The 13,200-nt window shown below is 47.2% G+C and overlaps 1 protein-coding gene across 50 annotated transcripts in view; it reads left to right on the plus strand.

Annotated features, from left to right (window-relative positions):
- The window catches only part of SCMH1 (Scm polycomb group protein homolog 1), a 214,383-nt gene extending 202,420 nt beyond the window's left edge, over positions 1 to 11,963 (plus strand). For 31 of the 50 annotated variants that reach the window (XM_063781942.1, XM_063781937.1, XM_063782043.1 and 28 more), the window contains 4 exons: positions 1,629 to 1,808; positions 5,116 to 5,181; positions 10,439 to 10,581; positions 10,846 to 11,963. In XM_063781942.1, coding sequence (XP_063638012.1) covers positions 1,629 to 1,808; positions 5,116 to 5,181; positions 10,439 to 10,581; positions 10,846 to 10,971 — 515 coding nt within the window. In that variant the 3' untranslated portion in view covers positions 10,972 to 11,963. The remainder of the gene's footprint in view (positions 1 to 1,628; positions 1,809 to 5,115; positions 5,182 to 10,438; positions 10,582 to 10,845) is intronic. The other 19 variants (XM_063781958.1, XM_063781955.1, XM_063782027.1 and 16 more) reach the window with 1 other exon arrangement.
- The last annotated feature ends 1,237 nt before the right edge of the window (positions 11,964 to 13,200 follow it).

Consider the following 13,200-nt stretch of genomic DNA (forward strand, 5'->3'; position numbering starts at 1 on the left):
CCAGTCTTAGCTGAATAAAATGAGAACTAGAAGAGTGAGGTTACCCTGCTGATAAATGCTGAAACTGGATGAAATATTTTTCTTGAACTATCACAGACAGCTTAGATTTGCCACTTCAACTCCGAATGAAATACAAAATAACAATTTTTCACATTCATAAAGTTCCTCCCATTCCATTTTCTCATTTGATGTTCTCAGCATGATAGGGGATGATTTTTCCCCATTTTACACATGAAGAAACTGGTGCTTAGAGAAGACAAGCTACTTGTCTAGAATCACATACCTAGTGAAAGGCAGGAGCCCAGGTATAGAACCCAGGTCTCCTATATCCTGGATTGGATTCCCATTCATGTCTCAAAATGGGACCCTGCTAGTCATTTTTCCTGGAAAATAGGAGTCAGAACCCTCATCTGCAGAAGGAGGTGGGATATGGCTTAGGTATTATGGACCCTCAAAGACTTATCTTTTCAGAACCACTTCTAGGAAAGGGTTTCAACAATTAGCCTCCTTGATATAAAGGTAAATAGCTGTCTAATCCTAGATTTTACTTTGAGCTCATAGTTGCCAAGCAATTTTAGGTAAGTATTAGAAAGCAGTCCTAAAATCCTAAACCATCTTAACATTGAGGCCTTACTGTGTGCCAAACAATGTGCTCAAATTTAGTGTTCATCAGAGGCTCCGAATAAATCCCAAGCATTATCTAAACACTTGATGTCTTTGAAAAATGATAAAGGACAGTGTTATGCTCCAGTACTCAAGACACCCTCCACAAGCAGAGAAGCTGTGGCCTAGGCTGAGGAACTGATTTGGTTTGGGTAGAACCCAGTCATGAGGAATCTGCTTCGGGTTCTTTGTACAGTGATTGGGTGCTGCCGCCTGGTGTTGGGCCATGGACTGGGTATAGAAACATCACGGTAAGATTCCTTTTACAAGGAAAGACTTTCATAGCCATTCTTTTGTGATATTCACAAACTCCTTGGAAGAAAGGGGCTTCCCATGTTGTAGATGAGGAGACTAACATTCTCCAAGAAGCACTCTGCTGAGTGGCAGAGCCAGATTATACCCGATTCTCATCTCCATGCCCAAGCTCACCGCTCATCAACCCCAGCTTCCTTGAAGTGTTTCTGTAGAATAGGGCAAATACAAAATGAGAGATGGAACATAGGAGCAGATTCTTTACAAACAAGCCTTTAACCAAGCATCAAGAAGCATTTCTGACATGTCCAGATGGTTGAGCAGAGGGTGACCTTTTAAAGTACCTTCATCTAAGCAATGTATCCCAGCTCTAGCATGTTGTGTCTAAGGCAGTGTCTTCCATCCTAGAATAGCTCCATTTGTTTAAGATGTTCCTTATCAAGAAAAAGCATAGGGCATCTAGACCAGAAAAAGCCTCAAAGACCATCTAGTCTAAGAGAAAGAATTTCTAAAGAAACCAAAGTCCAGAGAGTGGCACTGAGCTTGACTAAGGTCACCTCATGACAGCCACAACCATGACTGGTACACAGGCCTCCTGAGTCCCTGCCCAGGGCTTTCTCTGTTGTTGCTGCTTGCTCCACTCAAACAGGTACCTGGGAGCCAGCACTCTGGCAGTCCTTCTAAGCTCTAACTCTGGTTTTACTGTTTTTCAGGTGAAACCTTTGTCCTGGGGAATAGTCTGGCCCGCTCCTTGGAACCACACTCAGACTCAATGGACTCTGCCTCGAATCCCACCAACCTTGTCAGCACCTCCCAAAGGCACCGGCCCTTGCTTTCATCCTGTGGCCTCCCACCAAGCACTGCCTCAGCTGTGCGCAGGCTATGCTCCAGGGGTAAGCTTACCAGAGTCCTGGCCCTCCTTCCCTCCCTCACTCTTTCCTTCACTTCCTTCCTGAGCTCTGGGAGGCCAGAGAGGACCTAGCTCTGTTGCCCTCTGCCTGGTGGTGGGACTAGGGACTGGACTTACTCTTGTGCCTGGCCTTGCACCTGGGAGGTAATTGGAGCTCCAGGATTGGCTTGAGCATAACAGAAACTAAGAGCCAAAGACCTAGACCCAAAAGGGACAGGGAAGGATTCATTCACTCATTCATCCATTAACTATTTATTTGAACTCCATTTGTGTTTGGCATGGGGAAGCAAAAATCAGTCACTTTTTATCTTCAAGGTATTATGATGAGAGAGACACTTAAACAGATAATTATTAAACAATGTCTTGAGTGCAGTGACAGACATATGCTTTGGGTAATATGAAAATTACAAGAAGGAATACCTAACCCAAGCTTGGTGTTCAAGGGACACTTTCTTAAGGGAATGATGCCTTGCCTGAGACTGTATAAATGGCCATATCAGGGCTGGTAGAGGAGGGAGAGCTTTCCAGGAAGAGGGGCAACATGAATAAGGGCAAAAGAATAAGAAATAGCACTGATTATACCAGGAACTGCATGCAATTTGGAATTGCTCAACCATAAAATGTAATACTGAGACTCAAAGAGAAAAGCCTGGAAAGGTCAAGGCATATATCATAGAAGACCTTAAATGGGCATTTAATTAGAGGCAAGACAGGTTTTTGTTTTGAATAGATTATTGACTACTGTGTTGAGCATGGATTTGAGGAGGGACAAAACTAGAGAAACCTAAACAAGTTAGGAGGTTACTCGAGTGGGCCAGATCTGAAGTGACAAAGGCCTGGGTTAGGGCAGAGACAGAAGGTTTGGAGAAGAGAGAGTGGATTTGAAAACTGTTCACAAGGCAAATTTAATCAGATTTGAGGATTTAATCAGATGTGAGGAAGAAGGGAGTGAGGACTGTCTCCCAGGTTTCTAGATGCGGTGGCCAGATAGATGGTGGTGCCATCCACTGAGAGAGGGAACCCACCATAGAAGAGAAGGAAGGTGGGGGAGCCCATGGTCATATAGATGACATCTAACAGGCAGTGGCTATGCAGATCCAATCCTCAGGGAAGAGTGCTGGGCTGAAGTTAAATATTTAGGAGTCACCAGTGTATAAACAGCAGTTGAAATTTTAGGGTGAATGATACTCACTTCTCAGAAGTATGTAGTGAATGAAAATAACAGTTAACCAAAGATGAAGTCCTGGGAACCAACAAAGCTTAGGAGGTGAGAACGGGAAGGTGAGCCCACCAAGGAGAAAAAGGAATATTCAAAGTGAGGGAAAATTTAGAAAATTCAAAGTGAGAAGAATTTGATATTGTGGTGGCCAGCACTACAGAGAGTATTTGAAGGAGAGCACAGCATAACAAAGTTCTGGCAAAAAAGGGACTGAGAAACATCTATTGGATTCCACCATTAGTGGGTAATTGGTGGATCTTAGCGAAAGCAGCCTTGGTGCTGTGGTGGAGGGGTGAAGGCAGATTGTGCTGGGGACTTTGATGAGAAAAAAAAGGCTGGTGATGAGTAGGACTCTAAGTCAAAGAAGATCTTTCAGAATGGGAGCCCTTCAAGCACGTATGTCAGCAGACAGCTTGCACCTTCCAAAAAGTAGCAATTAAGAATACAGGAAAGAGGAGAAAGTTAGGCTTCAGGAGTGGTGGGATCAAGGGCATAGGCAGAGGCATCAGTCTTAAGCCAAAAGGAGGCACACTTTCTCTGAGAGAGGAGGGAAGATTGAGTGTGTCCATCAGTGAATAGAGAAAGGCCTGGTCAGGGAAGGGGTTAGGAGCGCTGATAGACTGGACTAGTCTTAAAGAAGATGGGGAAAAATGGACCAAAGAAAAGGGGATGATTTGCAGGAAACCTCAGGGCCCAACTATGCTTGGAGACTAGTTGGCCAGTTTGCAAAAGCTATGGTTTTCTTCTGTGATTCTTAGCAACCTAGTAGGTATGGGATGAGAAAAGACAGCTTGAGAATTAAGGGCTTTTTTGCTGAGCTAGTAGAGCAAGAGCTGGGAGGAAGGGGGAGAGTATGTAAAGAAATCAGGAAGAGCGGTTTAAGTCATCAACCACTACATCTGGGAAGGCAGTCAGGGTAGGAAGGATGCAAGGCTAAATCAGGATAGGGAAAATGGAAAGTTTGACATGCCAAAGAACTTTGTGATATAATAGTTATAGTGGACATACATCCCAAGAGAGCTGAAAAGATGGAAGGTTGGGGTCAGAGAATGGGATGCTTAAAATTCTGAAGTGGATTTATTCCAAGGGATTGCAAGAATCAGACAGTGGTGTTGGCAGTAGGTATTTGGAGTAGAATGGAGGTGAGAGTCACTGGAGGCATGGTAGCTGGATTGCCTCCAAGGATTAGAGCAGGAGTTGGGGTGGAACAGTGGGTAGTGAGCTAAGTAACAAAAAGTCTTCATTTACCAAGGGGTAGAAACCCAGATATCTATGAGTAACAGTGAGAAGGAAGAGCCGATGGTTGGGTACACGTTTGGCCTCTGAAGAACATGAGCTTTCATAGGAGGATGGTCTAGAAGCAGCAGTGGGGAGCCAGGAGAATGTCACTTCCACACCCTGATTCCAGCCTCCTCCGGCCCAGGGACGCATGAGTGAGGTGTGAAAGTATAGGAAGACTCCATTAGCAGAGCCTGCAATGAAAAAAAGTCACCTCGGCCAGGCACAGTGGCTTATGCCTGTAATCCCAGCACTTTGGGAGGTCGAGGAGGGTGGATCACGAGGTCAAGAGATCAAGACTATCCTGGCCAACATGGTGAAACCCCGTCTCTACTGAAAATACAAAAAATTAGCCGGACGTGGTAGTGGGCGCCTGTAGTCCCAGCTACTCAGGAGGCTGAGACAGGAGAATGGTGTGAACCCAGGAGGCCGAGCTTGCAGTGAGCCGAGATCACGCCACTGCACTCCAGCCTGGGGGACAGAGTGAGACTCCGTCACAAAAAAGAAAAGAAAAGAAAAGAAAAAAAGTCACCTCAGCGGAGAGAGAGCTTTCAGGAAGGCTGAATCTTGGGAAGAAGCCTGTGGTGCCCCTCCCCCCACCCCAACCCGAGCAGGGCAGCAAAATGGAATCTAAAGGGCTCTCAAGTAGAGGCAGAGCTGAGCGCTGATTCTAGCCTCGGCTCCCTTGCTTTGAGACTTGAGTCAGTCATCTCACCTCTCAGGTCTTCCTCATATGCAGAATGTTCCTCATGTGCAAACTGGAGATGGTGACACCAACCTGGTCTTTCCACAGGAGTGTTAAAAGGATCAAATGAAAGAAGGGATATGGAATCATTTTGGAAACTAAATCGTTCCCCAGGTATGAGGGGAGTTACTGTTATTTTTATCTTCCCCAAGGCCCTGTTTCTGAGAAGAGTACTTTGTGATAGGCTGCCCTCCTGGCACTGGCCTCAGATGGTACTGTTGTTCCCTAGGCATCTCCAATTTTCCTTGGAAACCCACCATGAGTCTGTCTGCCAGGTCATTGTATAAATCTCTTTACAGCCTGATGGTCTTCATAAGGCTATGAAAAGATTCATTCGGCTGGCCCTAGAATTATTTGTCTTAAAAGAATTTGGATGTTGAGTCTGTTTCCTCTCTTACTGCATTAACCAGGATGATTAGGCATGAGCTTGTTAGTTGGCCTCTTGTGGTTGTGCCTCAACTGCCTTAGTCATGCTCAGACTGAGACAACAAGCCCTCCTTGAAGAGTAAGTGCCAGCCGTACACATTGAGGGGCGATGGGGAGAGCTTTGCCATAGGCTGTCTGCAGAGGGAATAGGAAAAGACAGGGCAAGTCACTTCCTCTCTCTTTTCACCCCTCCCCTCTGAACTAAAGATGGTGATAACACCTCCTTCAAGGGCTATTTTAAAGGTCAAATGAGTTGACAATGGTGGGGGTTCTTTATAGAATATTGTTCATATATCAGGTCACCTTTTTACCACTGCCACCCTGGTAGTTCATGCCACAGTGGTCTCTTGCCTGGCCTATCATAATGGCCTCCTTTTTTTTTTTTTTTTTTTTAATAGTGTCTCTCACTGTGTCACCCAGGCTGGAGTACAGTGGCTCATCATGGCTCATTGCAACCTCAACCTCCTGGGCTCAAGCGATCTTCCTCTCAAGCTACCTTCCAAGTAGTTGGGACTGCAGGCATGCACCACCACACCCAGCTAATTTTTTGCAGAGACAGAGTTTCACCATGTTGCCCAGGCTGGTCTCAAATTCCTGGGCTCAAGCAGTCTGCCTGCCTCAGCCTCCCAGAGTGCTGGGATTATAGGCATGAGCCACTGTGCCTGGCCTAATAACCTCTGTCTTTTTTTTTTTTTTTTTTTTTTTTTGGAGACAGAGTCTCACTCTGTCGCCCAGGCTGGAATGCAGTGGCGCAATCTCAGCTCACTGCAACCTCCGCCTCTTGGGTTCAAGCAATTCTCCTGCCTCAGCCTCCCGAGTAGCTGGGATTACAGGTGCCTGCCACTACGCCCTGCTAATTTTTTGTATTTTTAGTAGAGACGGGGTTTCACCATGTTGGCCAGGCTGGCCTTGAACTCCTGACCTCGTGATTTGCCCACCTCGGCCTCCCAAAGTGCTGCGATTACAGGCATGATCCACCATGCCTGGCCAGTAGCCTCCTTCTTAACTGGTCTCTCCATGTCCCCCTGAAGTCTGTTACCAACATAGACAATGAGAGTGATCCTTCTTATTGCAAGTTGGTTCATGTAACTCCTGTGCTCAAAACCTACCTATTTCACTCAGAAAAGCCAGTGGTTTTCCATGGTGTACAGGGTCCTCTGTTATCTTCACTGCCACTTCCCTCCTCTTCCTCAACACACACATCCATGCCTCTTAGTGTTATTTCACACCACTTTCTCCCTCATTCACTTTGTTCTGACACATTGGCCTTCCTGCTAAATCCTACATGTGCTATTTGCTCTTCTGCCTCAAGGTCTTTGCTCAAATTTCATCATTTCGGAGACATCTCTCCTAATCACCATATAAATTAGCAACTTACTACCACCTGCCCTCATGGAGTTTATATTCTAATGGGAGTAGGCTGACAGACAAGCATATAAATATATAGTAGTATTAAATATGTGGGTCGTCTTAGTCCATTTGGGCTGCTCTAACAAAGTACCATGAACTGGGTGGCTTATAAACAGTAATTTATTTCTCACAGTCCTGAAGACTGGGAAGTCCAAGATCAAGGCACCAGCAGATTTGGTGTCTGATGAGGACCCACTTCCTGGTTCATAGACAGCCATCTTCTCACTGTAACCTCGCACAGCCAAAGGGGCAAGGGAGCTCTCTGCACCATGTTTGATGAGAGTACTAATCTCATTCATGAGGGCTCTGCCCAGAGGTCCCACCTCCTAATATATATTATCATGTGGGTAGGGAGGGGTAGGATTTCAACGTGGGAATGTTGAGGGGATACATATTCAGTCAGTAGCATGTGTGTATTTATATATACTATCATATATATGTGTGTATAATATCATGTATGTATGTATATATGGTATGTAGCCTCTGATTAGAGGAATTATCTAAGATGGTCCAAGAAAGACACATTCTTGCATATACACTCTCTCCCCATATCTTCTCTCTGTTCTCCAGAGCCTCTCTGCACTTGGTTTCTCTCTTAGCATCACAGTAGACTTTTAAGACAGGGAGAAGTGACTGGCTCACAGAGCCCCCTCCAACTTTCCATCTGTTAACACCTCCAAAAAGCCACTGGGATTTCTGTGACTCTAAGCAGCCCCTGCTGGCTCTAGCATACCTCTCCCCAGTGCCCAGCTATAAGCTTGAAAAGACAATATGCTAGAATCTCTGCTCCAAAAGGGGCTGGACTAGGCCAGGCCAGACAAAGTGTACTTTGACTTTTTAGGCCCGGGACCCAGAATGAAGGCAAATGGGAGGAGATTCTTAGCCTTTGCAGGAGAGAGTTAAATATTAGGCCCTTTTACTTTAACAGGTGTGTGTGTGTGGTGGTGGTGGGGGAGGGGGGTGGTTGTTTGTTTATTGTTTGTTTTTGAGACAGGATCTTACTCTGTCACCCAGGCTGGAGTGCAGTGGTATGATCATAGCTCACTGTTAACCTTGAATTCCTGGACTAAAGCCATCCTCACACCTCAGCTTCCTGAGTAGCTGGGACTATTGGTGCATACCACCACACCCAGCTGATTTTTTTACTTGTTTTGTAGAGACAGGGTCTCGCAATGTTGCCCAGGCTGGTCTCAAACTCCTGGCCTCAAGCGATCCTCCTGCCTTGGCCACCCAAAGTGCTGGGATTACAGCGTGAGCCACTGCACTCAGTGTACAGGTGTGTGTTAGCTCTGCCACTTGGTAGTTTGCAACAAGGCACCTCTGGAAGCTGTAGATACAGACGTGAGCAAGGCAAGGACCCTGCCTCAATAGAGACATAGTCTGGTTGGAGAGAAAGAAAAATATACAAGTAACTATTATCTGTGATCATTATTTATCTAACAGATGTGTTTGAACATCTACTGTGGCAGACCAGGCACTCTTTTATGTGTCAGCAACATAGCAAGGAACAAGAGAGAGCTTATATTGTATAGGGAGGAGACAGATAAGAAACATAAAATAAATGAGTCCATGAAATTATTTTAGGTAACGATATGTACTGTGGGGGGGTAGGGGGAAACTAGGGTAATTGGATTGTAGAGAACTGTGTGGGTAATTGAGCATTTTTACTAGGAGATCAGGGAAGGCCTCTCTGTGGAATCAATATTTGAGGTAAGAACCAAATGTTGAGAAGGAGTCAGGCATGAAAAGATTTGGGAAAAGAACATTCCAGACCCAGGAAATTGCATGTCAGAGGATAAATGCTTGACTTATTCAAGAAGCAGAAAGAAGGCTAGTGTGTTTGAAGCACGGCGAGTAAGGGGTAAGTTGCGGGCAGGGGTTGCAGAGTGAAATGAGGCCAAAGGTAGGAAGGCTCAGCTGATGGAGTACCTCATAGATGCTGGCAAGCACAGGAAGGAGTTCAGATTTCATTTCATATGCAAAGGGAGGCCACTGCATTGAGTTTTTAGAAGCGGTTGACATAGTTCAATTACTGCTCTTTTTGTTTTTGTTTTTTTTGAGACAGGGTCTCGCTCTGTCACCCAGGCTGGACTGCAATGGTGCGATCACAGCTCACTGCAGCCTGGAACTCCTGGGATCAAATGATCTCCTGCCTCAGCCTTCTGAGTAGCTAGGACTGCAAGCATGTGCCACCATACCAGCTAATTTTTAAAAATTTTTTGTAGAGATGGGGTTCTTGCTTTGTTGCCCAAGCTGGTCTTGAACTCCTGGGCTCAAGCAATCCTCCCATGTCAGCATCCCAAAGTGCTGGGATTATAGGCATGAGCCATAATTATTGTTTTTTAAAGGTTCCTTTACTGCTTCATGGAGAATAGAGATTACTAGCATGGTGTGATGGGGGAAAATGGGTACAGAATGATCTGTAACCAAGAATATACTAAATACTTTGTGAGACCATTTATTTCAGTATTAGACCAGAAAAGTTTCATAAAGGAACTGATCCTTGAAGCCGAGACCTGCTTAGCTAAGTTGGAGTTTGCCCAAAGAAAATTAAAAATTGAAGGGAGAGAAGGGGACAGATTCCAAGCAGAGAGAATAAAACATGTAAAAGATCTCTGACAGATGATAGTCAAAATACAGAGATCCCAAATCCCACAGGGGAAACAGGAGGCGTTATATCTGAGTCAAAATTGAGATGAAAGCTCCAAGCAAAACACTAAATTAACATTGAGATTCCTGGCAGCCAAAGCAAAAACTTTTGTGGCTGGGCGCGGTGGTTCACGCCTGTAATCCCAGCACTTTGGGAGGCCGCAGCAGGCAGATCACTTGAGGTCAGGAATTCAAGACCAGCCAGGCCAACATGATGAAACCCCGTCTCTACTAATAATACAAAAATTACTGCATGCCTGTAATCCCAACTACTCAGGAGGCTGAGGCAGGACAATTGCTTGAACCTGGGAGGCAGAAGTTGCAGTGAGCTGAGATGGCGCCACTGCACTCCAGCCCCTGGGTGACAGAGCGAGACTCCATCTCAAAGAAACCAAAAAACCAGCTTCTGCCTTAGTGTATCAGGCTGTAATGAGGTCACCTATTCTCCAGGCCTTGGAAAAGAATCCAGGGTATTTTTTGCCCACATGCCAAGGATTTGTCTATAATCTTACCAGGCTACCAGTCTCTCTAGAAATGGTCCCCCAGAGCCATGGCAAAAACAGCCCCACTCACCAGGCCCCCCAGACACCCAAATAGTCCCCTTACCATGTTGGTACCACTGTCTCAGGTTTGGGCTGAATCATAGCCTCAATGCAAAATTTCTTCTGGCCATTTCCAAAAATCAGATCTACCCTTAAAAAACAAAGATTTGGCTTTCCCTTTGTGAAGAAATGCTTCCCTCCCCCAGCTATCTCCAGTTCCTCAGCTCATGGTCTGGCACTACTGTGAGCATCACCTAGAAGGCCACTGAGATGTGCCAAGGAGAGTGGTGGGGATTTACAAACCAGTCCCAGCCCTTTATGGTAGGTGCCCTCCTGTCCTGCAGGGTCGGACCGATACCTGGAGAGCCGCGATGCCTCTCGACTGAGTGGCCGGGACCCCTCCTCATGGACAGTCGAGGATGTGATGCAGTTTGTCCGGGAAGCTGATCCTCAGCTTGGACCCCATGCTGACCTGTTTCGCAAACACGTAGGTGCCGCTGCCTGACCTCTCAGTAGGAACATGTGTGGAGAGCCTCACCTGGTGGGGACAATAGGAGATGTTTGGGGAGGAGGGATGCTTAGAGACAAAGGCTGAGGAGAACAGGTAGGCTTCAGCGTCACAGCAGGTGAACTGGACTCCATGTGGCGGGCACTTCCCAGGATGGCCTATAATCAGAACCTGGGGTGGTCAGACCAACCAGGACTCTGATGGTGCCTCCCTTCCACTTCTGCCCACCTCCCCACCCCCCAGGAGATTGATGGCAAGGCCCTGCTGCTGCTGCGCAGTGACATGATGATGAAGTACATGGGCCTGAAGCTGGGGCCTGCACTCAAGCTCTCCTACCACATTGACCGGCTGAAGCAGGGCAAGTTCTGAACCAGGAGAGGCAGCCTAGACAACCAAGTGGCAGCAGGTGGGGGCATTCTTCTAGGAATGAGGGGCATCAGCCCACCCCAGGCACCTCAGTGGGGTTCCGGGCCACCTCAGGACTCCAAGAGGCTATGTGGAGCCACCACTCCTAGCCACAGCTGCCATGATAAGTCCTTCCATGAAGGACTGAGGAGGGAGAGTGGGGGTCCAGGGCTGGTGCTGCTCTTCCCTCAGCTCTGCCGGGGCTCTAAGGTCCCTCTATTTATTTCTCAAGCCTGGCTGGCCTCTCACCAGGAGTTTAGGCTGAATGCCTTCCACGTGATGGAGGAAAAGGCCAACTCTGTCCTGGTCTTGCTGTGGCACCCCATCGCCCCACAGCTCGTACCTTCTCACCAGATTCCCCTGAATCCAAACTCGTGGTGCAAACCTCTACCTTTTTTACAAAAAGATCTTATTGTTAATTTATTGTTTCTGGCACTTGGGCAAACCCTGTAGTTAATACTCCTCCCACATCAGACACTGGGTTTCAGGAGGAGGGAGACTGCCCTGCCTTGGTCCCAGAGAGGCCCTCTGCAGATAGGTGTGGCCCCTCTTCAGAGGACACTACCCTAGGGCACTTTCTCTTTGAAGTGGAGAGACCCATAAAGCCTTGACCACATCACTCCATATGGGGAGGAGAAGGATCCCTGTCACCTTCTCCTCTCTTCACGGGGCCCTTTTGCAGCCCTAGGCCTCATCTGTGGGAAGGGAGTCCCTGGCTCATACTGCCCCCACCACAGCTCCTTGCCCTGGCCAGAACTGCTGTCGAAGAAAATCAGGCCGGAAGGCCAAGAAGGCGCTAAGGGGGATGGGAGGGCAGGTTTTCCAGGCTGGAGTCAGTTCCACCCACTCTCCTGTCCACAGGCTTCCTTGTAAGCAAGTCAGCAGCACAGCTACTCACGCTGCCATCTGGACCTATTTTATGTCAATCTGTTTATAAATAAAAACCAATATAGATACCAGTGTCTTTTTAATCAGTTAACAGCCAAATCACTATGCATTCATTGGACCAGTCATTCCCCTTCTCTTGGTCTTAGTTTTCTCATACATAAAATGAGGCTGAGCACGCTGGCTCATGCCTGTAATCCCAGCACTTTGGGACGCCAAGGTGGGAGGATCTCTTGAGCTCAGGAGTTTGAGACCAGCCTGGGCAACATGGTGAAACCCCAGCTCTACAAAAAAAATACAAAAATTAGCCTGCTGTGGTGGCGCACACCTGTAGTCCCAGCTGCTTGGGGAGCCGAGGTGAGGGGATGGCTTGAGCCTAGGAGATCGAGGCTGCAGTGAGCCGTGTTCGCACCACTGTACTCCAGCCTAGGTGACAATTTGAGACCCTGTCTCAAATAAATAAAATGGAGAGCTTGGAAAAAATGATTCCTAAGCGTCCTTCTAATTCCAGCGGTCCCTAAAGAACAGGTGGTCTTCCGAATGTCCACCAGAGCCCCAGCATCACACAGGCCCCTTGGAAAGTCAGTATGTGAATCCAGTCTCCACCCTCAAAGGGCTTTGCTCTGGTGCAGCTAGACAGTAGTAAGCACAGCAGCTATGCAAAGCCAGAGCAGGAGGGAGCAATCTTACATCAGCAACTCCTAGGAGCCTCAGTGGCTGGGCATATCCTCACCCATATAGGGTGGGGAAAGATGCAGGCCAGCCCAGCCAGGTCAGGCCTGCACTGTACCCCTTGTGCTGACCAGGGGCCAGGCACACAACTCCAGGGCCACACGTCGTGTTTATAATTGGAGTATAGGGTTTGCAGGAGGAAGAGAAGGCATAGGGGAGCAGCAGGTCAGTGCAGTATAACCTGATAATAACCACCACCAACACTTATATCACTGTGTGCCACATGAGCTGCTTACGTGAATTAGAACTATCTCACTTACTCTTCACAACAAAGCCATTTTATGGATAAGGAAACTTAAGCTCAGGTCACACAGGCAGGAAGTGCCAAAGCAGGCATTTGACTGCAAGGCTGAGGTTCTAGCCAGCCCACCTATGTGCCAGGAAGCTTTGGGTGGGTCATTTCCTTTCTTTGGGCCCATCTGGCTATGGGGTATTTGCATGAGGAGACTTGTGAAGGCCCTTCAAGCTTTCACCAGTGACAAGTTCCAATATCATAACTTACTTAGAATATATTTTCTACTTGGCCACTGTGAGGTTCTAACCATGGTCACTGTGAAACAGTCAGGGTCAAGGCTG

The sequence above is a fragment of the Pan troglodytes genome, chromosome 1 (genome assembly GCF_028858775.2).
Source record: "Pan troglodytes isolate AG18354 chromosome 1, NHGRI_mPanTro3-v2.0_pri, whole genome shotgun sequence".
Lineage (NCBI taxonomy): Eukaryota > Metazoa > Chordata > Mammalia > Primates > Hominidae > Pan > Pan troglodytes.